This window comes from Eublepharis macularius, chromosome 5, assembly GCF_028583425.1.
Source record: "Eublepharis macularius isolate TG4126 chromosome 5, MPM_Emac_v1.0, whole genome shotgun sequence".
In the NCBI taxonomy this organism is placed as follows: Eukaryota; Metazoa; Chordata; class Lepidosauria; order Squamata; family Eublepharidae; genus Eublepharis; species Eublepharis macularius.
Window position 1 is genome coordinate 6,901,340 of NC_072794.1, and position 25,856 is coordinate 6,927,195.

Sequence of the window (25,856 nt, forward strand, 5' to 3'; positions counted from 1 at the left end):
GTTGCAGTGCCTCCTTTTCTTGCCCGGGCCAGGTATCCGGTATTTTGATCTTATTTTCCTCAAACAGTCCAAGAGAATCCTGGACTGTCTGGATGAATACTGGACACCTGGTGTCATGTCTGTAGCCCCTACACCCATGTCATAGTTCTAGGGGTGCTAAATGCTAATACTGTATTACTGTCTGATTTCATATTGCAACTGCTATGCACATCACTGTTTGATAGACTGTATGCATCACACTCGTTTCTCCCTCTCACAGCCTGGGAACACAGCTGGGAGAGCTACGGGTAATCTCTTGCTTTGAAGCTCCTTGAAATGACCTTGTAATGTCTGAAATGTTACAGTTCTCTGTATCTTGTCTAACTAATGTATAAACTCCAGAAAAGTTTCCCAGACTTCTTCCCGCTCAAACTTGTGGTTTGGAAGGGAGGGGAATGTTTGAGTATTTAGACTTGTACTTTTCTCAAGCCTTTATTCCTTTCAAAGAAGCTGTACTGCTTGGCTGTGCTCTATGCACAGGTCCATAGGTAAACCTGTGGACCTGTGCATATGGAAAAGATCTGATTTCTGAATAAAGTCATTTAACCAAGGACCTGTGTCTTGCTGCAATGATCCAGGGATCTGTCTGCCATAGCCTGTCATCCATAGCCTGACACCTGGCAACCCTACATAAGATCTCAGGTGCCATTTTGGGTCTAGGCAACATTGTCAAAGTCCCCTGCCTTGCTTATATTTTAAGTGGATTTGCTAAAGGCTTTGGTCCCTTTCCAAAGCATGAGTGATTTTTTTCATTTTATACTTTGGGAAGGGCTCTAAGACCTTCAGCAAATTCAACAGAAAACAATAAGTGAAACGAGGTGTTAGCAACATAATCTAGGGTTGTCTAGGCAATCCATAAAGGAGACTGTGATCGTCAGGTAGTTTTGCAAGATCTCTGTCATCTTTCTTAGAACTTAAAAAGAAATCTTGTGATCTCTGTGTTTAAACAGAAATCCTTTTTTTCTGGGTGGGAAATTATCGCCAAATTAAAAAAAAACCCTGGTGTTTGCAATTTTTTTTGTTATTTATTCTCAATGATTTAGGAAGATTACATAGTATAAATCAATACAATCAATGGCTGGGTTTGAACCTAGTTCCCTCCAGATCCTAGTCTGACACTCTTAACCACTAAACCATGTGAACTCTCTATGTAATGATAAGAAACCATTTAGTCGCTCAGAAAGGTATCAATCAAACCTACTGAAAAATTCTAAGTATTTTCTTGCTAAAGTCTCCTTTTGAGATTTCCTTTTCTCTGAAACTTTCCTTTCTCCAACAAGGAACGTGAGCAGTCCCACTCTTACAGAATCACCAATCTGTCCTCTGATTTCAATGGACTGAAATTGATACAAATCTGCATAGGCTTGTACGATTAATCACCTTCCCTCTCTGCCTTGTCTTCCAAGTCCCTCCACAAGAACAGGAGTTGGCCTTAAACTGGTTACAGATGTCCAGGGTTCAAACCCTGAACTGAGGATGTCATGCGATGACAAAAAGTAGATTAACAATAACTGCAAATAGGAGAACAGGGCAGCTCCACGGGGCAGATGACCAAGGGAGCTTGTCTCTCAGAAGCTCATACCCTGATATAAATCTGCATGTTCCCTCTCTACTCTTCCACAAAAAACAGGAGTTGGACTTAAACTGGTAACGGATGCCCAGGGTTCAAACCCTGAATTGGGGATGTGATGCAGTGACAAAAGGTAGATTAACAATAGGAGAACAGGAAAGCTCAAAGGGGCAGCTGACCGAGGGAGCTTGACTCTCAGAAGTTCATACCCTGGCAATCTAGTTGTTTTGCCTATCTATATTTAACTTTAACATTTAACATAGAAAACAATTCCAACATTCAATGGTCAACCTTTATAATAAGAGAATACGAACAAAAGAATAACAACAATCCTGTGAAGTAGTAAAGAGTCCAGTAGCATATGCTTTTGAGAACCACAGCTCTCTTCGTCAGATGCATCTTATGATGAGAACTGTCGTTCTCAAAAGCTTAGGCTACAATAAAGATGTATCTGACGAAGAGAGCTGTGGTTCTCAAAAGCTTATGCTACAATAAAATTGCTTAGTCTTAAAGGTGCTACTATTTTGCGACGAGCTAACTTCTCTGACTCCTGTGAAGGTCTTTAAGGTGCCTACTGGACCCAAATCTTGCTCATGGCCTAGCACAGCATATCTCCACGCGCGGTTGCCACCAACACATCTGTTTTGTCGCTGACCATAGAGAGTGAGGCGGCCTTCCCCTTTCCGCTTCCGCCCCCCTCGCGCGCCTCTCTAGCAGCCGCGCTCTGTGATGGGGCCTCCCAGGGTGCGCGCGCCTGCCTCCGCCTGCCCGCCGGGCTCAGTCTCCTCAGCGCAGGCGGCGGCGGCCGGCCGGGGCTGAGGCCGCCTTTCCTTCCTCCCGCCATGGAGCTGGAGGCGCCGGACGACGCGGGGAGCGCCGGCGGGTCCGAGGCCGAGGCCGGGGCAGGAGCCGTCACACCCGAGGCAGGATGGGGGGACTCGGCTGCAGGTGAGCGCGGCGCTGGGGACCGCCGCTGCTCTCCTCGACTCGCCCTCCTGGGGCGGCCGCTGGCCTCTCAGGGATGGAGGGGATGAGGGGCGCTCCTGTCGCTTTGCTATTATCGCCGTCCCAAATCGCTGCTCTTATTCTCAGAGTCACAGTCACTGTACTGTAATTGTTGTTATTATCCCTTTTATTATTGTAAATAAATTATTAATTATTATTATCCCTTTTGTTATTATTAGTTTCAGGTGGGCAGCTGTGTGGGTTTGTAGTAGAACAGCCAGGTTCAGGTCCAGCAGCACCGACACGGTCTTGAAGGGCTACTGGGCTGGAATCTGGCTCATTATTATTGTTGTTATTATCATCATTATCTCTATTATTGTTATCTCAGTTATTATCCCTTTGATAGTAATCAATAAGATTATCGCTATCACCATTATTATTATTAGTGGTATAGTTATTATGATTGTGTGATTATTATTATTGTATGATTATTATTCTATTTCTTATCCTCATCTCTACAGCCACCACACTTACATTTCTCCATTAGTGAGGTCTGTATCCTGTGTTTGGCCTGAAGGTCCTCAGAATGCCTTATAGTATTTTCTGAGTATGAAACTAAGTTTTTCTCCCTACTCCTCTGAAGAAGTGAGCTGTGACTCACAAAAGCTCATACCCTACCACCAATTTTGTTGTTCTAGGTGCTACTGGACATTTGCCCTTTTCTACTGCCACAGACAAACACAGCTACCCATCTTGATCTATCTCTTCAGTATATTAGCTCTCCAGTTTTGTTAACTCTCTTTAAAAAAAAAAAACACAGAAACATGTTTTGAAAATCAGCTTTCCTGCAATGTTGTTAGTACAAAGCCACAACTGTGCACCTTTGTGGTTTTTACTAAGGAAGGGAATAGAAGCCCTGGCTGGAGCTTTATTATGTTTAGCATTTTTCAATCACTCTTCCTCCAAGGATTGCATGGTGTTGTAGGTGGTTTTCCCCTCCTCTGTTTTGTATTCACAACAACCCTGTGAGGTAGGTTGACTGAAATAGTGTCTGGCCCAGCCTAACCCTGGAAGCTTCCTGGTTTGCAGGGGATTTGAACCTGGGGACTCCCCAGTCCTAATCTGACATTCTAACTGATACAACAACTAATTATTTCTATTTAGGGAATATATATGCTACCTCTCCAGAGAACTGCTTGAGACAGCTCAAATGGCTAAATGCTGCCCTAAATACTGTCTCCTGCAGCAGGTTCTTTTCAGTGGGATACGTAGAATCTTAAAGCTGTGTAAATGATATTGTGGTCACTGTTGTTACAATTAACAATTGTGTTAATGTCAATGGTATTATTGTAGAGTAGTATCACATACTGTAATTAATAGTAATTATGATAGCTTGCTATTGATTGTTTCAATCCTGAAAGTCATGGCAGCATGTGGGGATGGGTGGTCCTGAGAGGGCACTCATTCAAGCACTAACCAGAATCTGCTTAGCAAGGTCTTTCTGGTTATACCCTGGGACTCATTAATATTGTTGGGGTGTAGCAGGGGGATTTGTGGCATTATGCTTGGAAGGATGGGTCATGGAAGTGGTGGGGCTCCTTATAAGGGAGTTGGGAGAAGGCCTGGGCCAGCCCTAGAGTGCTTGTTTTTCATGCAGATGTCCCAAGTGTGAGAGAGAAGAATGTGCTATCAAGTCACAACTGACGTATGGCAACCCATCCACGGGGCATGCCAGGCAAGAGATAAGCAGAAGGGGTTTGCCATTGCCTTCCTTCGCATAGCAACCCCTGTCTTCCTTAGTGATCTCCCATCCAATTACTCACCAGTCATAGCAAGCCTGAGAATCATCATGTCGGTGAAACTTCTTGATGGAAACTTGCAGAGTCTCAGTTTGCTGCAATCTATAGTTTAAAAGGGGAACTTGGGGAGCTGGTGTTATGAAAGACCTTCCAGTGCCTGCAACCCTAGAGAGCCATTGCCAGTCAGAAGAGACAGAACTGAGTTAGAGGGGCAGCTTTATGTTAGGAAAGAACTTATAGGCCAGTAATAAACCTCTTGCTTCATGTGCAGAGGGTCCAAGATTCAGTTTCTGGCATTTCAAAGGATCTCAGCAGGTGATGGAAAAGGCCCTTTTCTGCCCAAGACACGGGAGAGCAGTTGCCAGCCAGAGAAAACAATGCTGGCACTGCCATACATAGTCTTTTTGGTGAGGAAGGGCTGTAGCTCACTGATGTAGCATGTGCTTTGTATGTCAAAGGTCCCAGTTCAGTTTCTGAGAGTTTCACTGAAGGATATCAGGTAACGAGTCTTGGCCCACATCGTGGAGAACCACTGCTAGCCAGAGTAGACAGTAGGGGTGGGCAAAATGAACCAGTATTCTGACTCAGCTCCTTATGTTTGTAAGTAGTTTAGGTGAGTAGCCATGTTGACCTGCAGCAGGACAGCAGCATTTGAATCCAGTGGCACCTTGGAGATCAACAAGATCGACTTTCGAGAGTCAGCTCCCTTCAGATACAAAGAAGGGTGCTCTGTCTCTCAGAAGCTTATGCTCTGAAAATCTTGTTGTTTTCTAAGGTGCCACTGGACTCAGATCCCGTTGTGTTTGTAAGAAGTGTATGTATTAATAATGATATCATTATTTTAACTTCCAGAGGGGCAGCCATGTCAGTCAGCTGCAGCACAAAACAAACCAGAGTCTTTCAGCACCTGGAATACTGAGAGTTTTATTGGGCAGAAGCTTTTGTGAGCAAGAGCCCCCCTTCTGTATGATGTGTATCCTCTGTTGCAGAAACATTGGCACAGAGGAAAAAATGTGAATAGTGGGATTAAAAGCAGTGAAATGCAGGTGGTACAGACTGTAACAACTCTATGATGTCTCTGTCTCTTACATTTTGTTGCCTTTGACCCCAAAAAGTTAACTTTTTTTTCTTTGTGTCTCTGCATTAATATCTGCCAAATGAGGACACCTCTAAGTCTTTAAGGTGCCAGAAAGACTTCTTTGTATCATCATACTGGGTGTTGAGGGAGATAATCAGACGGTGTGTAGAAGGGTGGGAGGTTGTGAGCCAGGGATCTTCAGAAAATGGAGAATACTTGAGTGGGGGGCAAACAGCTTAATGTGTTCAGTTATGATTTCGTAAAAGGGGAAGGCCCTCATCTGCAGGGCCTAGGCTAGCCTGATCTTATCAGATCTCAGAAACTAAGTAGGGTCGGCCCTGATTAGTACTTGGATGGGAGGCCACCACAGAAGTTCGAGGTTGTCAGCAGCAGGCAGTGGCAAACTACTTCTGAACATCTCTTGCTTTGAAAACCCTACAGTCACTAATGTAGGGACTTCTGCCAATGGGAGAAGTTTGGTAATGGAAGGTGTCGGTGTTAGAAGGAAGATCAGAGAGGAGAATGAATTGATAAGGGGGCAAGAATTGGGGGAGGGGCTTGTTGAAAGCAGCAGTGTTAGGGTATGGGGGGTGTCAGAGGGTAAAAGAGAAGCCAGATGCTGCTTGACTGCAGGAATGAGAGGTAGAGGGTATATCTGTAGAAGCCTGGAAGAGGCTCAGTCCCTGTTGGATCTTAAGAGTTGGTAAGAATTGGTAAGAGGAAAGCCAGTATGGCAACAGGAGGAAATAAATAGTTCAGTTGCAAGCAACACTGTTTTTGGGGAAATGAAGACTATGGGAAACCTGTTGTAGAAGAAGGGAGTGGGAATTAATGTGGATTTCCCATCCATGTATTCTTTCCCCTTCTTTTATAGGAACCTCTATTGGAATGCCTCGTTTTCTCTGCCTACCACCCAGAAAAAAAATCTCATTCTATAGGTTCTGCAAAGAACGTCAACATGATCATACTTGGTCCTCCAAGACATGTGTGTTGCTCCCCTTTTCTTTGCAATTTACATGCTGAACAACCTACAAGCACCCCAGGATATCAGCCTCCACAATAAAATGGCTTGCAACTGGGGATCTGTCTGACACATTTTAATCTACCCTTCCTCAAAGGAGCTCAGGGTAGTGGACATGGCTCTTCTCCCTACATTTGATCCTTGCAACAACCTCATGAGATAGGCTAGCCTGTGAGCAACTAGTCCTGTGAGCTTCATGGTTGATTGAGAAATTTGACCCAGGATTTCCTTTATTCAAAGGCCAGTATAACCATTGAACAGCATAGTACCTACATTTCTTATAACATGCAGAAAGTCAGAAAATTAGGCCTGCCTCAGAGTCGCCCAGCAAACTTCATGGCTTTGAATGTCTTGCTTTCACTCTGTCTTTGATGACTGAGTTTTGAGATTTAAAAAAAAATTATTCTGGAAGGATTTTAAGGTGAACTTTGCTGAAAGAATCCAGTGTTACTGCTCTGTGGCTGTTATTTCTACTTGGAGTGGTGGTGGTACTGCTGCTCTCCATATGCTTGTGCCATAAATACTCAACATTGCCAAGAGCTGAGCTTAAAGCATTAGCACAAACCTATTTTCTTTGTGTGGTTTTGGAGTTAAGGCAAGAGAATGCAACCGTGGTCATGTTTTCTCAAGCCAGATCTGTTCATCTGTTTTGCTGTGGCTTGTGGCTGGCTTGACAGTAGCTATTTGAAGAACAAGGAGTCTGATGAGGCTTGGAGTCCTGGCATTGGGACCATAGTGGCATATGAGTAATTTTTAAGATAAAGGATACCTTGGAGAGAGGTGCAAGTTGAAGTTTGATGGATGAAAATTAACTTTTCACATTAAACAAGTGCAGTATTTCCATTTGTTAATTTTGCCCATGCCTTTCGGTTCCCCAGATACTCTTTGGCATCCCTCACTTTAGGTCTGATTCACACATGCAGATGAATGAGGTGACAGAGCCCTTGAAGAAAGGTGGTGGATCATGTCTCCCTCTGGGGTTAGCTTTCTGTGTTTTTAAGAAACATTCAAATCCAGAATCCATCACCTTCAGGCTGAAGTGGAGTACCTCACAAAGGCTCTGCCACTTCCTTGGCACTTCCTTCCTCCTGCATGTATGATCCAGAGTGATGATGCTTTAGTGGAAGAGGAAATGGCACCCCAGTTTCAACAAGCAAGAGGTGGTATGACTACATGCTTTGATTCCCTGTGTATTTGCAAAAGCACCTCAAGCCTTTCATTGGCCAAGTGATTTTCCTGCTAAAGAACAGATCTGATAGAAAAAGAGACATTGAGCTCAGCTCCCCATCTCAAGCAGTCTGGCCAGCTAGTCTCTCCCCCACCCCCCACAACCACCGCCACCTGTTCCCAGGAAGCTAACTAGCAGGGTGTTCCAGTGAATGATTAAAATTAAGTTTCCTATTAATACCTTTTCACACAAATCTTATTAAAATGTGTTAATTTACAATGAAATACATATCTAAGTGTGCCCTGACCTGGATATCCCAGGTGAGCCTGATCTCGTAAGATCTCAGAAGCTAAGCAGGGTTGGCCTTAGTTGGTCATTGGATGGGATATCTCCAACCGAGACCAGGATTGCAGAGGCAGGCAATGGCAAACCACCTCTGTTAGTCTCTTGCCATGAAAATCCCACTAGGAGTTGCTATAAGTTGGCTCTGACTTGAGGGATTCCCTTTAAAAGGATGCTGCACAAAAATGTTCCCTGCTCTACATGGGAATTAAATATTCTACCCAGTTTGACCCGCCTCATTACCTTAGTATGCTGGTAGTTCCAAAACTGAGGCGGTCATATATGATTACACATTGCAACGCATTGCCGAAGTTGACTCACTGTCCCATACCTTCTTTCACTGTCCAAAGCATGAACTAGCCAGAGAGAGATTCCTTAATAAATGGCTACTGAAGTATTCTTTTTTGAAAAACATAAATTTTATTAAGAGTGAAAATTGTGACTGTAATACAAAACGCTTAATTGTGCACATTACAATTATTGTCATGACAGAATAGTTTTAACAACTTGTGGTATATATTTTGAAACGTTATCTGCAGTAATTATAACATTATTTACAGTTCCATAATATAACGATAAATATGGTTTGGCTATTGCATCTCTTTGTTATTGATATATTCAAAAAAGGCCATCATTTTTCATAAAACCTGGTTGACCTTGAAGTTATAGTGTCTTTATGTAGGCTGTCTGTGATTTTTTCAATAATGAGTTGGTCCCATACTTTTGTCAGCCATTGTTCTATTGTAGGAGGTTTTGAATTTTTCCATTGTGAGGCAATGAGTGTCTTTGCTACTACAAGTAGGCTATTAATTAGATTGCATCTTATTGATGGCATCTCCATGTCTTGCCACAAATTAAAATAAATTGAAGCTGTATTGGGATTTAATATTTAGTTATTCATTTGATATGCTGTGTGATTTCTTCCCAACATTTGTTAAGAATTGGACATTGCCACCAACAATGACCATAAGTACCAATGTTGCCACATTTTTTCCAACATGCGGGTGAATTTGAGGAGTAACTTCTAGATAATTTTTTCGGTGTTAAATACCACTGTAATGATTTCAAGTAAATGTGTGCATGTGTCTTTAAATGCTTGGTGTGAGATAGGTGAAGAGTGGGGGTGAAGGAGAGGGATGAGTGAGGGATATGATTGGCTTATGACTGAGAGTGTGGGCGGAGTGAATGCAGTTTAGACTGAGAGTGAGAAAAAAAGTTTCAGTCAGAAGAAAGCAGGCTGGCTGTGTGCTGCCTGAGTATGTTGAAGTATTTATGAGAGAAATATAGCCTGTGTGGAACCTGAACTGAGCATGTTTGTGAAAGAACACTCCGTCAGGGAAAGAGAGGCCAGCTGTGTGCTGCCTGAGCAGGTTTAATATTTCTGTGAATAAGAGTTGGGGAAAGAGAGGCCAGCTGTGTGCTGCCTGAGGAGTTTTAAACATTTCTGTGAGAGAAATATTGAGTCTAGAGAAAGCAGGCTAGCTGTGTGCTACCTGAGTAACTTTAAGCACGTCTGTGAAAGAAATATTGAGTCAGAGAAAGAGGCTAACTGTGTGTGAGGCCTTAGAAGAAATCTGTGTGAATGAGTTTAAATGAAGTAACTTTAAGAACTGAGAACTACTTTTACGAAACCGATACGCTTCTTGAAAAAATAAAAGTTTATTTTGCTTTTATTATATCCCAGAGTAGCTGTCATTGCTATATCCTTATCCTCAGGGCCACATAGAACCATGAAGGAGCCTGACGCTTAGGCATATTACCAAAGGGAAAACTTAAAATAACTTGGAATATAATATTCCTGGTGGCAGCAAACTACCCAGAGGGTGTAAGGGAAAGATAAAAGGAAAAATCTACCCAAGAGAAAGTAAAGGGTCATAACAACCACCATGACATTAGAAGAACTCAGGCACATCTAGAGATAGTAGAAAATGTGACAGGACACCTGAGTGGCTAGTTGACATTGACAGAGGGGTTGTGGAGAGGCATCTGGCTGCACTGGATGAATACAAATCCCCTGGGCTGGATGGGGTGCACCCAAGAGTGCTGAAAGAACTTTCCAGAGAACTTGCAGAACCCCTGTCCATCATCTTCAAGGCCTCCTGGAAGACTGGGGATGTGCCACAAGATTGGAGAAGAGCAAATGTTATCCCAATCTTTAAGAAAGGGAAGAAGGATGACCAAGGAAACTACAGGCTGGTCAGTCTGACTTCTGTTGCTGGGAAGATATTCGAGCAGATTTTAAAGGGATTGATCTGTAAGCATCTGAAGAACGACTCAGTGATCCGGGGAAGTCAGCATGATTTTGTCCCTAACAAATCTTGCCAGACCAACCTGGTTTCCTTCTTTGATCGAGTGACCAGCTTACTGGATTGGGGGAACTCTGTTGATGTGATTTATCTGGATTTCAGTAAAACTTTTGATAAGGTCTCCCATGACATTCTGATGGGCAAACTGGAAGACTGGACTGGACTAGAGGATGGTGGATAGGGAACTGGTTAGAGGACCGCACCCAAAGAGTGGTGATCAACGGCGTTTCATCAGATTGGAGGGAGTTGTCCAGTGGGGTGCTGCAGGGCTCGGTTTTGGGCCTGGTACTTTTCAATATTTTTATCAATGATCTGGATGAAAGAGTGGAAGGGCTGCTCATTAAATTTGCTGATGATACCAAATTGGGAGGAGTAGCAAACACCCAAGAAGATAGAATTAAAATTCAACAAGACCTGAATACTCTGGAGAAGTGGGCAGCTGTGAATAGGATGTAATTCAACAAAGACAAGCGCACAGTATTACATCTGGGCCACAAAAATGGGAAGCACAAATACTGGATGAGGGATACGCTTCTGGGCAGTAGTATATGTGAAAGGGATCTTGGGGTAAGAGTGGACTGTAAACTAAATATGAGCAGTCAGTGTGATGCGGTGGCAAAAAAGGCTAATTCAATCCTGGGTTGTATCAAAGGGGCCATAGCGTTGAAATCGCAGGAGGTCATAGCCCCTCTCTATACTGCCTTGGTCAGGCTGCCCCTGGATGATTGTGTGCAGTTCTGGAGGCCTCACTTCAAAAAGGATGTGGCCAAAATCGAGAGGGTGCAGAGGAGAGCAACGAGGATGATCAAGGGTCTGGAGACTGAGCTCTACGAGGAAAGGCTGAGGGCCTTGGGAATGTTTAGTTTGGAGAAGAGGAGATTGAGGGGGGGCATGATTGCTCTCTTTAAGTATTTGAAAGGCTGTCATTTGGAGGAGGGCAGGGAGCTGTTCCAGTTGGCAGCAGAGGATAGGACCCGAAACAACGGGCTTAAATTACACGCACAAAGATATTAGGAAGAACTTTTTCACAGTCAGAGTAGTTTAAAAGTGGAATCAGCTGCCTAGTGAGCTCCCCCTCACTGGCAGTTTTCAAGAAGAGGCTGGATGAATATTTGTCAGAGATGCTTTAGGCTGATCCTGCACTGGGCAGGGGGTTGGACTAGAAGGTCTGTATGGCCCCTTCCAACTCTCTGATTCTATGATTTTAAAGGTTTGGAGCGTTCTCTTTATTTCACAAGAATTAAATTGAAAGTCCAAATTGCTTTCCACTGTTCTTCGGTTATTGTCATATTACAATCTTGCTGCCATTTGTTTTGATAATGAAACTGCTTTGGTTTGTTTATATCAATTAGAATTTTATAAATTTTCGAAATGTTTCTCTTTCTTTTCATTAGAAAGAAAGATTTCTTCAAATGCCATTTTTAGTTTATTAATTATTTCTGTTAATTTGATTTGGTAAGCCATATGGGATAATTGTAGATAGCTGAACCACTGGATATTATCTCCCATTTTTTTTTCTAATTCAGTTTTTGAAAGTATGCCTTTATGTGATATTATATCAATTAGTCTTTTATTGTATAGTATTTTGCATTGGCTTCAGGATATTTTTATGTTCCCTGGGGGGAACCACTCTTGTGATAAGATTGTAGTATATCTTGATATATTGGGTAGAATTTTTGATCTAAATTTATCTCAAGTCCTTAGTAGATTTGTTAAAAGTATGTTATTATTGATTTGAGTTGGCCTAAGATTATTCTTGCACCAAAATATTTCTTGTAAGTGCATGGGGTTATAAAGAGGTTCTAGAGTTTGAGTCCGAGCTGGGTCCTCTATGTTTTTTAGAATTTGAGTTATTTTTGAAAGATAAATGGTGTTCATATATATTGTTATATTGGGGTATTTGAAACCACCGTTTTAATTGTTTTGTCTAAGCACACGAAATGAGGTTTGTGATTTCTTATAGTTCCAAAGAAAGTTATTAAGCATTGTTTGCCATTTTTTTGTCATTGTAAATGGAATTGATATAGGTATTGCTCTAAATAAGAAAATTAATTTGGGGAGAATAAAAGTTTTAATTAAATGGTATCTATCATACCAAGAGTGCTGCTGTTGCTTATTCCAATCAAATATGTCATTTTTATGGTTTTAATTTTTTATTATGATTATATTTTATTAGATGCTCCAAATTTGAGGGGATGTTAATTCCTAGATGTGGCAAATATTTATTTACCCATTAAAATTTGTATGATGCTTTGATTTTATCTTTGGTTTATTGTTTTGGATTGATTGGAAGTATATTTGATTTTGAGGCATTGATTGTTAAGCCAGATATTATTGCGAATGAATCTAACAATTGTTGTACGTGTGGTATGGTTGAGCTTGGTTCTGTTATATATAGGAGCATGTCATCTGCAAACATGCTGATTTTGTGTGTTTTGGATCCTATTTCTATTCCTTGAATTAGGTTGTTATTGCCAATTTCTGTAGCTAGAGGTTCAAGTGCTAGGGCAAAGATAATTGGTGATAGGGAACATCCTTGCCTGGTTCCTCTTGTAAGATTTATCTTTTCTGAGAGAATATTATTTATTGAGATTTGTGCTGTTGCTTGTGAGTAAATTGTGGTTATGGTTTGAATAATATTATGGCCAAAGTTCAGTAGTTTCAGAAGTGCATGTAAATATGATGGTTCCAACAAATCGAACGCTTTCTCAATGTCCAAGGAGAGTAGGAGTGATTCTGTTTTGTTATGTTTGCATGTAGTCAGTATATTAAGGGTTTTATGGATGTTGTCTGTGATGTCTCTGTCTGGTATAAAACCTGATTGGTCCTGATGTATATATTGATGTATAAATGTGTTTAGTCTCCGGGTTATGATAGATGTAAATATTTTGTAGTCCTGGTTTAGCAGAGATGGGTCGATAGGAAGATTGATTTAGTGGGGCTTTACCTGGTTTCGGGATGACTATTATTGTTGCATTGCTCCGTGTAGGTGGGCTACTGAAGTATTCGAACATTCCTGATTCTTTAAAATTAAGACTATTACTGCAAAAGCTGCATTGTGGACATGGCAACTTTTTCTTCAACTGTTATTTTTAATTGTTAAACTTTGTTATAGTGTATGGCCTATGGGCTGCTAAGCTGAATAAACTAACTGACAAACATGACTTGAGGGCACTCTCCACATACACAGATATCTAAGTGTACTTTACATAATTTTAAGAGAATTTTATTTTTCCTAATTTAAAAAAATATTACATAGTTTATTAAATGGATCATTTTGCTTACTACCTGGGTGACTTTGTGGTACTTTGGGAATGTTGTCTAGAAAGAAATTGTACACAAAACAGCACATGAACCTTAAATGTTCACATATGCAGCAGTCTTATGAGTTTCCAAGCCTATACCTTTTATTTCCAGATGTTATTAACTCTAACCGACAAGTACATCAAAGCAACAACAGCTCTCAACCTAGATTTCATTCTCAATTCCCACTATTTTTTTAATTACCATCTTGGGTCCTGAGATGCCTGAAAGAAAGGTAGGTATATAAATATTTTAAATAAATTATTCATAAATTGAAAGAACAAGATTTTCGTCCAGTAGAATATTGAAGTCCAACAAGATTATCAGAGTGTTGGCTTTTGAATGTTGTCAGACAAAGGGGGCTTTGACTCTAGAAAGCTGGAAATCTTGTTGATCTTTAAGGTGCTACTGGACTTGAATCTTGCTCTTCTGCTGTGGACCAAAGTGGCTACCCACCTGAAAATAAATTGAAAGAGAAACACAAGTGTTCCTTCTTTTTCTACTTGCAGTTGATTTTGGAGCTTTGAAGAAATAATAACAAATTATGACAAAATTCTCTTGTTGCCTCCAGAGGAAGCTTCTGCTGTAAAAAGCAGGTTTAGCATCTGAAGGAACTCTGGATCCAGATGCCACTTTAGAGGACCATGTTCGCTGAGAATGTTCTTGACAAACATGCTGTTTAAATGGTTTTCCAGCCCTGAAGTTTATAATGGCTGGCATAATTCCAGCATGATCATTAGATGCCTATTTCATGGTAGCTGAATCTTCTTCAGAAATTAGACATCTAACTTTATATCTGGGGTTGAGAATGTTAGCAAGGAAATGAGGTGGATTTAGTGCTTGAGCCATTCGCTGCCTTGATGCTTGCAGTTTAATTTCAGAATCACAGAGTTGGAAGGGGCCATACAGACCTTCTAGTCCCACCCCCTGCCCAATGCAGGATGAGCCTAAAGCATCCCTGACAAATATTAATCCAGCCTCTTCTTGAGAACTGCCAGTGAAGGGGAGCTCACCACCTCCCTAGGCAGCTGATTCCACCTTTGAACTACTCTGACCGTGAAAAAGTTTTTCCTAATATCCAGCGGGTACCTTTGTGCATGTAATTTAAGCCTGTTGCTTTGAGTCCTATCCTCTGCTGCCAACTGGAATAGCTCCTTGCCCTCCTCCAAATGACAGCCTTTCAAATATTTAAATAGAGCAACCATGCCCCCCCTCAATCTCCTTATCTCCAAACTGAACATTCCCAAGGCCCTCAGCCTTTCCTGAGGGTAAATCACGTTGACAGAATTCCCATGATCCAGTAAGCTCGTCACTCAATCAAAGAAGGAAACCAGATTGGTCTGACAAGATCTGTTGGTGTCATGTCTGTCTGTCTACATACATGCCATGATTGTGTTGCTGACAATTATTGTTTCAATTATTGTTTACTACTGCTGACATTATGCTAAAGCCATGCTACTGATTTTCTTTACCGATTTCTGTGAGAGTAGATCAATTCAATTCAAATACCTTTAATGGCATACAGTGAGAGTAGATTGATTCTAAATAAACTGTTCAAGACAGTCTACTGCTGAATTCCATTGTTCATTTTGAATGACAGTTAGTTTGCATTATCCTGCACTTGAAGTTGGAGCTTAGTTATGGAATTTCCCCAACATTTTCTTTTACTCCTTAGTTAAGTCTTTAGCTAAAAGGATGCATCAAATGGATAGTACAGCCATCCATTAGGAGCAAGCTTCCTCTGTTGTTTTTTTCTAAGTATTTTGCATCTTTGTCACGTTTGCAGCTTTGTCAATCACAAAACCGCTCATCTGACCCTTGAATTTTTGTTTGCAGTTTGTTGTGGTTTGGGCATTTCCTGATGTTTCTGAAAGATATGCAGCCTCTGTTTGTGTGGTGATCACCAGCGCATATTCCAGGATCATTGTGTTCTTTGCTCTACCCATCCAGGTGGAAGCAGGCAAACTTCTCAACCATGTTTTTTGGATATTGTCCAAGATTCTTCCCATGTACCTTCATATACAGAAATGTAGCTTGGTCATACTGACTTAGCCACATCAGTGAAGTGTTTCTTTTTAATAATGCAAAAAAGAGACTTTGTATCATTAAAAAACCCCAAGTTTCTATCCGTTATCATTATAAAGGTAGGTTTGAACCAGTGTGAGAATCATCCTATGAAAATTACATATTCGTATTTATCTGACTGAACATAAGACAACCCCCTTAAAAGAAACTAAACAAAAGGTTTTAAACATATATACATGTAACTTGTATGAGAATTTAAAGAGATGCCTGTTTTTCATGATAGCACAGCTAATCTTCCTTTCAGGTAAAAACAGTATTGTGGAGAGGTAGCTAACTAATATTTCCAGAAGTCAGAGGCCTGGGCTTCTGTGCCCCACTTAACTTAATATTCTAAGACTGACAAAAACGAATACAAATTTGGAATAATAATAAACATTGTTGAAATAAATTATGCACACAGACACAGTGCAGGTTGCTTGTTTGCATCATTGCACTGCTTATGGAATTTAGCTTGGGAACACTGGTGTCCTTTTGGATGATCTGTGTGCTGAATTTTGATTTATTTTTTTACTGTGTTGTAATATACACACATGCTCTTCAGATTACTGTTACCACCAGGAGAAAGTTCCTTCTGTCCACCTGGACACCAACCCAAGTAACATAAAACGAGATCACTTGACTTGCGTGGCTCCCAAGGTCCTCAGAATTTGTCCCTCTAATCCTCCCCCTCCTTGGCAGGCCTGGTTGTTGTGTCTTGCAGCAGCAGCAGCCTGCCAATTTGCCTTTTAGCAAGTTTTGTTGGACTCCTTGCTGCATGCCTGTCACATTTATTTTCTGCAGAAATGAGCTAACAATGACTGGAAGGTGCTCGAGCAACACCAGGCTTTGATATTGGGCAAGGAGATGGCTGTGTAGCCATCTTGACTTTTGAGCCCAGTTTGCTGTTCTTATTCACAGCACTGCTCAAGAGTATTAAGTGGCTTATGGGGACGTGCCGAGAGGCATCTCCTCTGATCCCTGAGCAGATTATGCTGAAATGGAAGGAACCTGAAGGGGTAAGGGTGGAGGGGACAGCTGAGGGAACAGAAGGCTGTCTTCTGAAAGAATGGCCAAAGAAGGTTGTCTGATTTTTTCTCAGTTACGATTTAACATTTTTTTTATTTCTCTGCTGATTTTATATAATGCTATTGTAGCCCTTTACCAAAAAACTTCAACATCTCTGCACTTGTTCCTTCCTAAAAAGAGCTTCAGATTACATTTCTGAAGCTGTGGGGAGGAGAGGTAAGGGTAATGTTGCTTTTTAACATTGGAGGGATGGCATATAGGCATTGATCTAAAAAGATCTTCTCAGAAAAGATAAGCTTTTGAGAGGAGTTGGAAGGAAGGGAGAGAAAGAGCATCAAATGGCACCACAGTAGAGAGTGCTGGTAGAGAGCTGCAGGCAAAAGGGGCAACACTGTCATGTTTGCAGCCAGAGTTATAAAGGAGGGTCTTCTCCCACCTTTACAGGTGCATGCTCCTAGGTGGAAGAGAGGGAGATGACCTTGTTTTAGTGTCAAGAAATTGGGTGAGAGGTTTCCCAGTGTAATGTACTCATACATGGGCATGATCCACAGCTCTTATGCAAAGCAGTCGTTTTCACCAAGAGGGTCTACAGAGGGCATTTTCTTGCCCCTAATCTCTCATCTTGGTGTGTATTTAAAAATACCCCCCAAATATTCCAAACTGTAGTTCTGATCAGCATTGTGTCTTTTTTTTTTTTAGGTTACAAAGCATTTACAATTGTTTTATTATTATCTTGGAGATAGTCTTTCTGGAGGATGAATAACCATCCAGATCACAGAGGCATAACAGAGGGTGGTCTTCAGCCCCTCTTGAGGGCTAGATCATTGGAAATGGATGCTGGGGAACCCAAAACACATTTTCTTCAAGGCACCTTGTGTATTTCCACTTCCATTGCCTTGATCCATCAAAGTTACTGAGCCACTGATTTTCCATTCTTTCAGGCTTGCTGAACTTTATCTTTTGTTCTTCCAACAAAATATGCTTAGCAATTTGGGGGTGGGTGGGGAAGGACTGATTGTGTTTGTGTAGGGAGGGAAGCTAAGGGCTGGGGGAGGGGCACATCAACCGAGATCTCTCCCTACCCTTTATGGCAGGGTTAGGACTGGAGGAGGAAGAGTCTGCCTGTCTTCTTATCACCTTGATGACCTCTACAAATCTATCATTTCTGTGAGCTCAAGCCTTTTTCCTTTTATTTTCTTTTGTATATTTGTTTGCTGAAGCTTGTCACCCTACATGCCAGCTGCAGAGAGTATAATTAAGGCTCTCAGATGAGGCAGCATGGTAGGCAGGCAGCAGGAGCACAGATGGAGTAATTGTCAGCCGCCACCCCCTCCCTTTGTTTTGGCCTGGAGAGGCCTGGTGAGTGGGTTGTTGGCTTTTCACCCATCCCAGTGAGTTAACAAACGCAAAAAGCTGGGTCACTTCTTAGCTTGAGGCTCGGAGCCAAAGACTTGGCTCCTGATTTCAAATCGATAGTGTTTCTCACCTCTGTAGCTTCAGGCCTCTGTGCAGCTTTCCTCTTTGTCCACTCCACTTTCCCTGGCTCTTCTTCTGTCTCAGCACCTCCTCTTGCCTCTGGACTATTTTTCCACCATTTCCAGACTCCCCTGCTTCTCCTTCACCTGCTGTTTTTGGGGGAGGGGCATGGCTGAGTGGTACAGCACCTGCTTTGCATGCATGCAAAAGGCCCAGGAGTTCAGTCAGCAGTGAAAAGAACACGGTCAGGGCTTTTTTTGAGCCAAAATGCCCCAGAGCGGTGTTCTGGCAGCTAGTGACTAGTGTCACGTGAGTATTTTTAAAATGGCCTATTTTGGCTACTTTGGGCCTGAAACAGGCCCTCAACAGCCTGGATGCCGGGTGGGGGTGTCTGGGGTCTGAGCCTCAGCCCCCAGCCTTGCCGGGAGGAAGCAAGGGGAGGCAGCCGGGAGACAGCTGCTCTGCCGCCCCAGCCGGCAACCAGGGCCAGAACCTGCCTACACCAGGGGAAAGGAGCAAAAGGCCAAAGCCTCAGAGGGCTGGAAGGAGCAGGGAGAGACCAGCTAGTCCCACCCTCCAGGGGGAGGATAGGGGGCTAAGCAGACCAGAGGGAAAGGGCAAAGGCAGGGGAAATAGGGACACAGCAGCGGCCCAAACAGAGCCCTTACCAGGCAAGGAGGAGAAGCAGCCACAACAGCCCAGAGCCATGCCCCAGATAGAGGACAGTAACCTGGCTCAGGAGATGCTAAGAGCCAAGCCCCTCCAGGTGGAGCTGCTGAAGGCACTCTACTGGAAAAGCTGGGCAGCCAGCCAAGGGGCCACAGCTGGGCCTGCCTTCAGCAATCAGCTCAGCCAGAGAGGCCTGGCAGCTAGCCAACAAGACACAGCTATTGCTGACCCAGGCAGCCAAGCCAGCTACCCCAGCTGCAGCAGCTTGAGACAGCCCAGACTAATGCTGGGAGGCCAAGGAGGGGTGTGGCCTGGCAGGTGGGGCCTGCAAGAAGGGCAGGGCGGTGAGAGAAGGCCCTATAAAGGATGGCTCGGCAGAGCACTGGGGTGGTGGGTGTGAGTAAGGAGCGATGGCGTGGAGTGGGAGTGGAGCAGTGCGAGAGCAGAAGCTTGGAGGAGAGTTCTGGGAGGAGGAGATGATGGAAGTCGCAGGGGGTGAGCAGGCCAGTGAGGGGACTGAGAGGGAGTCTGGGTGATGTATACCGCCCCTCCTTCCACGGAGCAGGATCCTGCAGCATTCCTGGCACCCCTCTGACGTCGGCCGACCCAGCCGGCGCCCTGCCCAGCAGCAGCGACGGCGAGCCCTGACGGGGAACCCTCCTCTGCCCGGCAGTGGTCTGATTCAGGCTGTTTCGGCCCCAATCTGGGTCGTTGTGGGCCCTAAATAGGCCCAAAATGACTGAAACGGCCCGGCAGTGGCCCATTCCAGGCCAGTTTGGTACCCATCTGGGCCGTTTTGGGGCCGTTCTGGCCATTTGGGGCCAATTCGGGGCCCAAAATGGCCAGCATCGGCCCAAAATGACCGGCATCGGACCCCTACCAGGCAGGGGAAGACTTCTCTGTCTGACAGCAGCCTGATCCTGGTCATTTTGGGCACCTTTCAGCCAGTTTGGGCCCAAAATGGCCAGGATCAGACCTGAAACGGCCGGGATTGGGTCTCTGCCAGTTGGGGGAACAGATCCTGGCCATTTTCACAGAATCACAGAGTTGGAAGGAGCCATACAGACCTTCTAGTCCAACCCCCTGCCCAATGCAGGATGAGCCTAAAGCATCCCTGACAAATATTCATCCAGCCTCTTCTTGAAAACTGCCAGTGAAGGGGAGCTCACCACCTCCCTAGGCAGCTTATTCCACCTTTGAACTATGACCATGAAAATGTTTTTCCTGATATCCTTTCTGCATGTAAATCCAGCCGGTACCTTTCTGCATGTAATTTAAGCCCGTTGCTTCAAGTCCTATCCTCTGCTGCCAACTGGAACAGCTCCCTGCCCTCCTCCAAATGACAGCCTTTCAGATATTTAAAGAGAGCAATCATGTCCCCCCTCAACCTCCTCTTCTCCAAACTAAACATTCCCAAGGCCCTCAGCATTTCCTCGTAGGGCTCATTCTCCAGACCCCTGATCGTTCTCGTCACTCTCTTCTGCACCCTCTCAATTTTATCCACATCCATATTTTATCCACATCCATGTCAATGTCAACTAGCCCCCCAGATGTCCTATTATGTCTACTATCATCTCTAGATGGGCTCGAGTTCTTCAGGGAGAAACCAGAGGCAAAGAAGTTATTAAGCCTGTCTGTTTTTTCTCTGTCCTCTATCAAGACTTTCTCCTTCCACTCCCAACAGCGGTCCAATTGCCTCTTTTACCTTGCGTTTGCTTCTCACCTATCTGTAGAAGTTTTTCTTATTGTAGAGAGCCCTCCTGGCCAGACCCAGCTCATACTGAGCTTTGGTTTCTCTGACGGCTGATCTGCAGTACCTAGTAACCCTCATATATTCCTCTTTAGAGGTCTGTCCTTCTCTCCATTTCCTGAATATTTCCTTTTTCTTATTCTGGAGCTCTCTGTTCATCCACATTGAGCTCTTACCATGTTTCCGTTTTGCTGGGATAGTGAGGGCGTGAGCTTGCAAAAGCTCATGTTTGAGAAGAGCCCACCCTTCACTCGCTCCTTTCCCTTCCAGCACACTCTCCCACAGAATGACTCTCATCAAGCCTCTGAGTTCATTGAAGTCAGCCCTACGAGAATCTAACCTACGAGTCTGGCTACGAATTCCTTGGCCCCCCACAGCAACTGGAATTCAAGAAGGACATGATCACTTCCTCCTAAGGTCCCCACCACCTTCACCCCATCTACCAGTTCTTCCCTGTTGGTTAATATTAAGTCTAGTATGGCCGAGCCCCTTGTAGCTTCCTCCACCATTTGAAAAAGGAAGTTATCGGCCAGGCAGGTCAGGAAGTTGCATGATTTTTGTCGCTTTGCTGAGCTTGTCTCCCAGCATACATCGGGGAAGTTGAAGTCACCCATAATTATAAGGTTCTGATGTCTGTTCAGGGAGTGGACAGAGAGGGAACAAGCCCACGGGAAGCACACACAAAACTAATCAAAGAATTTACAAAATTGTATTCAAAGTGCAAGTGCTATAAATAGTGGTAATTCATACATATATCAATTTCATTCACATTATCTCATTCCATATCCATAACAAACTGTACAGGGAACACCTTCACAATTGTACATCCAACAATCGGGCATAAACACAAACAGAGTCTATTGTAGATTCCTATGCAAAATCTTGTGTCGAACAAGCCAATTCCTGGAACCTCCCAGATGAAAAGGGGGCGTCACCGTTTGAAATGAGGAACAAACTCTCAAACCACGCCCAATCTGGGGCCGGCTAAACGCTGCAGATTTCGTAGCACCTTCATCAGGAGCGTGTTGTTCGCTTCATTATGGGAGGAACAAGCTTAATCTAATGTTAATTCATCATCAATCTTTGAAGCCCGGAGCACAATGGCTAAGTTTACTTGCTTGTGCACTCGACACAAGATTTTGCGTAGGAATCTACAATAGACTCTGTTTGTGTTTATGCCCGGTTGTTGGATGTACAATTGTGAAGGTGTTCCCTGTACATTTTGTTATGGATATGGAATGAGATAATGTGAATGAAATTGATATATGTATGCACTTTGAATACAATTTTGTAAATTCTTTGATTAGTTTTGTGTGTGCTTCCCGTGGGCTTGTTCCCTCTCTGTCCACTTGTATATATAGGGGCAGCCAGCTGCTTTTCTGTTCAGGGAGGGCAGCATCCATTTCCTCTCCCTGGTCAAGCTGTCTGTAGCAGACTCCAAAAACAATATCCTTTGTCCTTCCTCCCTTTATTTCCACCAATATACTTTCCACTGGGCTATCAACCACATTCTCCAGAACTTGCTGACAATCAAGCCCTCTCCTCACATACAATGCCACTCCGCCTCTTCTTCTACCCATCCAGTTTTTCTTGAACAACTCTTACCCATCCACTAGCACATTCCAGTCATGGGAATCATCCTACCAAGTCTCAGTAATTCCTAATATATCATAGCCCTCTGTTTGCAAGAGAATCTCAAGCTCTTCTGTCTTATAACCCATACTTTGGGCATTGGTATATCGGCACTTGTAGCCTTATACCTTTATTTGATCTGTCCTACCCAAGTGGGCCCCCGCTGTTATCACTTCTTCATTGAAGTCCTCATGTTGATCGTCCCATTCCCTTTGCAGCATCAGTTTAAAGCTCTCCTGATAACGCTCTCCAGGTTCTTTCCAAACATTTTCTTCCCTGACCGTGAGAGGTAAAGCTCATCATGTGCTAGAAGGCCTTCTCTAAGAAAACTTATCCCATGGTCCCAGAACCCAAAGCGCTCCTGTCGGCACCACCACCTCAGCCAACGATTTACCTTGAGTATGGTCTGCTCCCTTTGCATTCCTCTTCCTTTGACAGGAAGGATAGAAGAGAATACCACCTGTGCCCCCACTGCCCTCAACTGCCTTCCAAGAGCCTCATAGTCCTCTTTAATTCTTGCGGCCCTGTCATTTGTTACCACATGCACCAGCACAAATGGGTGCTGATCAGTCAGTCTGATCAGTTTCGGCAGTCGATCTGTAATATCCTGAATTCTGGCTCCCGGCAAGCAACACATCTCTCAGCGTAGGGGATCTGGCCTGGACACATGATGTTCCATACCCCTGAGCAGAGAGTCCCCGATGACCACCATCTTCCATTTTCTTCCACTTCCTTGTGGCCCCATGCCTTCTTCACTCCCTCCTCCAGGTTTTTGTGGTTCTCCTTCTACTCTCACCTCCATCACCATCTCAAGCACCTCAAAACGATTCTTGAGCTCCAGTGGACCAGAGTTTCGCCTTAGTCCACATCTTCTGGTTTGAATTGCAGAACTGAGAGGAGGCTCAGAAGGGAGATCGACTCTTCCTTCTTCTCTTGGACTTATTTCTTCATGCTTGTGCAGAGCCCCCAAGCTCTTCTCAATAAAATCCTCCCCTTCCTTGATTTCCTGAAGGGTGGTGATCCTCTCCACCAGGCTCTGAATCTTCTCCAAAAGGCTGACCAGCTTACACTTCTGACCAGTGAGATCCGACTTCTCTTTGGGCCCATTTGGGCCATTTTGGGCCCAATTCAGGCCCCAAATGGTCAGGATTGGGCCGCTGCTTGGTGGAGGAGTGCTCTCCCATGTGGCAGCAGCCTGTTCCAGGCCAATCTGGGCCATTTCTGGCCCACTTGGGCCCAGAATGGCCCGGATCGGCCCTTAAATGGCCAGGTTAGGGCTGCTGCCCTGTGGGGGAGTGCTCTCCTGTGTGGCAGCAGGCTGTTCCAGGCCATTTTGGGCCTGTTTTGCCCCAATTTGGGCCCCAAATGTCCCAGTTCCGGCCACTGCCAGGCAGGGGAGTTCTCCGCTGTGGTGGAACGGCCTGTTCCGGGCCGAATCGGACCCCCCCATGGAGCACAGGAGCGTTCCCAGGGTGGCGATGCCTGTGTGATGACAACACTTCCCAGAAGTGACGTCATCGTGCAGCCCCAGGATCATGCACGCACTGCGTGTGCACACATGTATTGAGAAGCTCACCACCTCCTCCCAGGAGTTGCCCCTGGTGAGAGTTCCCCTACCTCTTTGCCCAGAAAAAAAGCCCTGGATAAGGTTGCAGGGATTGTGCAAGAAAATCTCTGCCTGAGACCAGGAGAACCACTGCCAGGCAGAATAGCCAAGGCTGACCTTGATAGACCAATGATTGGCTTCAGCGTAAGGCATCTTGATGTGTTCATGTGCTTTTGTCTCTTCCTACTTTCCTAGATTGCTTCTCGTTCTTAAGCCCCTCTGCCTGCATGTGTGCCTCCTCCCATCTGAGCACTATTTCTGCATAATGAACTCTCTCTAACGTTGGTACAACTCCGCAGATCTTTCCTACATTGGGACATCTCCGTAGATTTTTCTTACTGCAAAAATTTGTTCTGGCATTACGGGATATTGTGGATTTGTCCACAAAGTGTGACTGAGGGTAATTTGGAGAGAGTATTTAAGCAAGCAGCCTTCCTGTAAGTTTTGAAGTGGTACAGGTTCCATGATGATAGTCTGTTGTGTGGTGTCACCCTTTTCCGAATTGAAAACACACAGAGACTTCTTTTATTCCTTCTGGAAACTTGGAAAGCATGTTTAGCAGGGCAGGGCATTTAGGAAACTGGTGGCTTGGAAAAATAACTTGTTCCAGACTCTTTGGCTAAGCCGCATCTTCATTAAATTGCAATATGTCACCCCTTTCTTCCCATTCTGTATTACTGGCAATATACATTTTTTCCCCGACATCAGTAGCACTGTGTGACAGTGTAGGAAGGAGGAGTGAAGAATTTATCATTCTTGTAGAAGAGACCTTGTGTCAGCATGGCCCCAATTATGCCAATTGCTCCACAGCACCATTCACAACCCTTTTTTGTTATGCTGGTTTTAGTTTCATCAGCTTTGAATAAGGGGAGGAAGGACAAAGGGTATTGTTGTTGGAGTCTGCTACAGACCACCCGACCAGCGAGAAGAAATGGATGCTGCCCTCTTTGAACAAAGTGGCAGAGTATCCAGACATCAGAACCTTGTAATTATGGGTGACTTCAACTTCCCCGATGTGTGCTGGGAGACAGGCTCAGCAAAGCGTCATGAATCACGCAATTTCCTGACCTGCCTGGCCGATAACTTCCTTTTTCAAAAGGTGGAGGAAGCTACAAGGGGTTCGGCCATACTAGACTTGATATTAACCAACAGGGAAGAATTGGTAGATGAGACGAAGGTGGTGGGGACCTTAGGGGGAAGTGACCATGTCCTTCTTGAATTCCAGTTGCTGTGGGGAGCCAAGGAAGTTCGTAGCCAGACGCGTAGGTTAGATTTTCGTAGGGCCAACTTCGATGAACTCAGAGGCTTGATGAGAGTCATTCCATGGGGGAGTGTGCTGGAAGGAAAAGGAGCGAGTGAAGGGTGGGCCATTCTCAAACACGATCGGGGGAACTCTGTTGATGTGATTTATCTGGATTTCAGTAAAGCTTTTGATAAGGTCCCCCATGACATTCTGATGGGCAAACTGGAAGACTGTGGAGTAGACTATAGGACAGTTCGGTGGATAGGGAACTGGTTGGAGGACCACACTCAAAGAGTGGTGGTCAACAGCGTTTCATCAGATTGGAGGGAGGTGTCCAGTGGGGTGCCGCAGGGCTCGGTTTTGGGCCCGGTACTTTTCAATATTTTATCAGTGATCTGGATGAAGGAGTGGAAGGGCTGCTCATTAAATTTGCTGATGATACCAAATTGGGAGGGGTAGCAAACACCCAAGAAGAATTAAAATTCAACAAGACCTGAATACTCTGGAGAAGTGGGCAGCTGTGAATAGGATGCAATTCAACAAAGACAAGTGCACAGTATTACATCTGGGCCACAAAAATGAGAAGCACAAATACTGGATGAGGGATACACTTCTGGGCAGTAGTATATGTGAAAGGGATCTTGGGGTAAGAGTGGACTGTAAACTGAATATGAGCAGTCAGTGTGATGCGGTGGCAAAAAAGGCTAATTCAATCCTGGGTTGTATCAAAGGGGCCATAGCATCGAAATCGCAGGAGGTCATAGCCCCTCTCTATACTGCCTTGGTCAGGCTACACCTGGAGTACTGTGTGCAGTTCTG

General features: G+C 44.2%; 1 protein-coding gene across 3 annotated transcripts in view; it reads left to right on the forward strand.

Moving 5' to 3' along the window:
- The first annotated feature begins 2,412 nt into the window (after positions 1-2,412).
- Positions 2,413-25,856, forward strand: part of PIP5K1C (phosphatidylinositol-4-phosphate 5-kinase type 1 gamma) — a 116,217-nt gene continuing 92,773 nt past the window's right edge. For all 3 annotated transcript variants that reach the window (XM_054980198.1, XM_054980199.1, XM_054980200.1), the window contains exon 1: positions 2,413-2,557. In XM_054980198.1, coding sequence (XP_054836173.1) covers positions 2,452-2,557 — 106 coding nt within the window. In that variant the 5' untranslated portion in view covers positions 2,413-2,451. The remainder of the gene's footprint in view (positions 2,558-25,856) is intronic.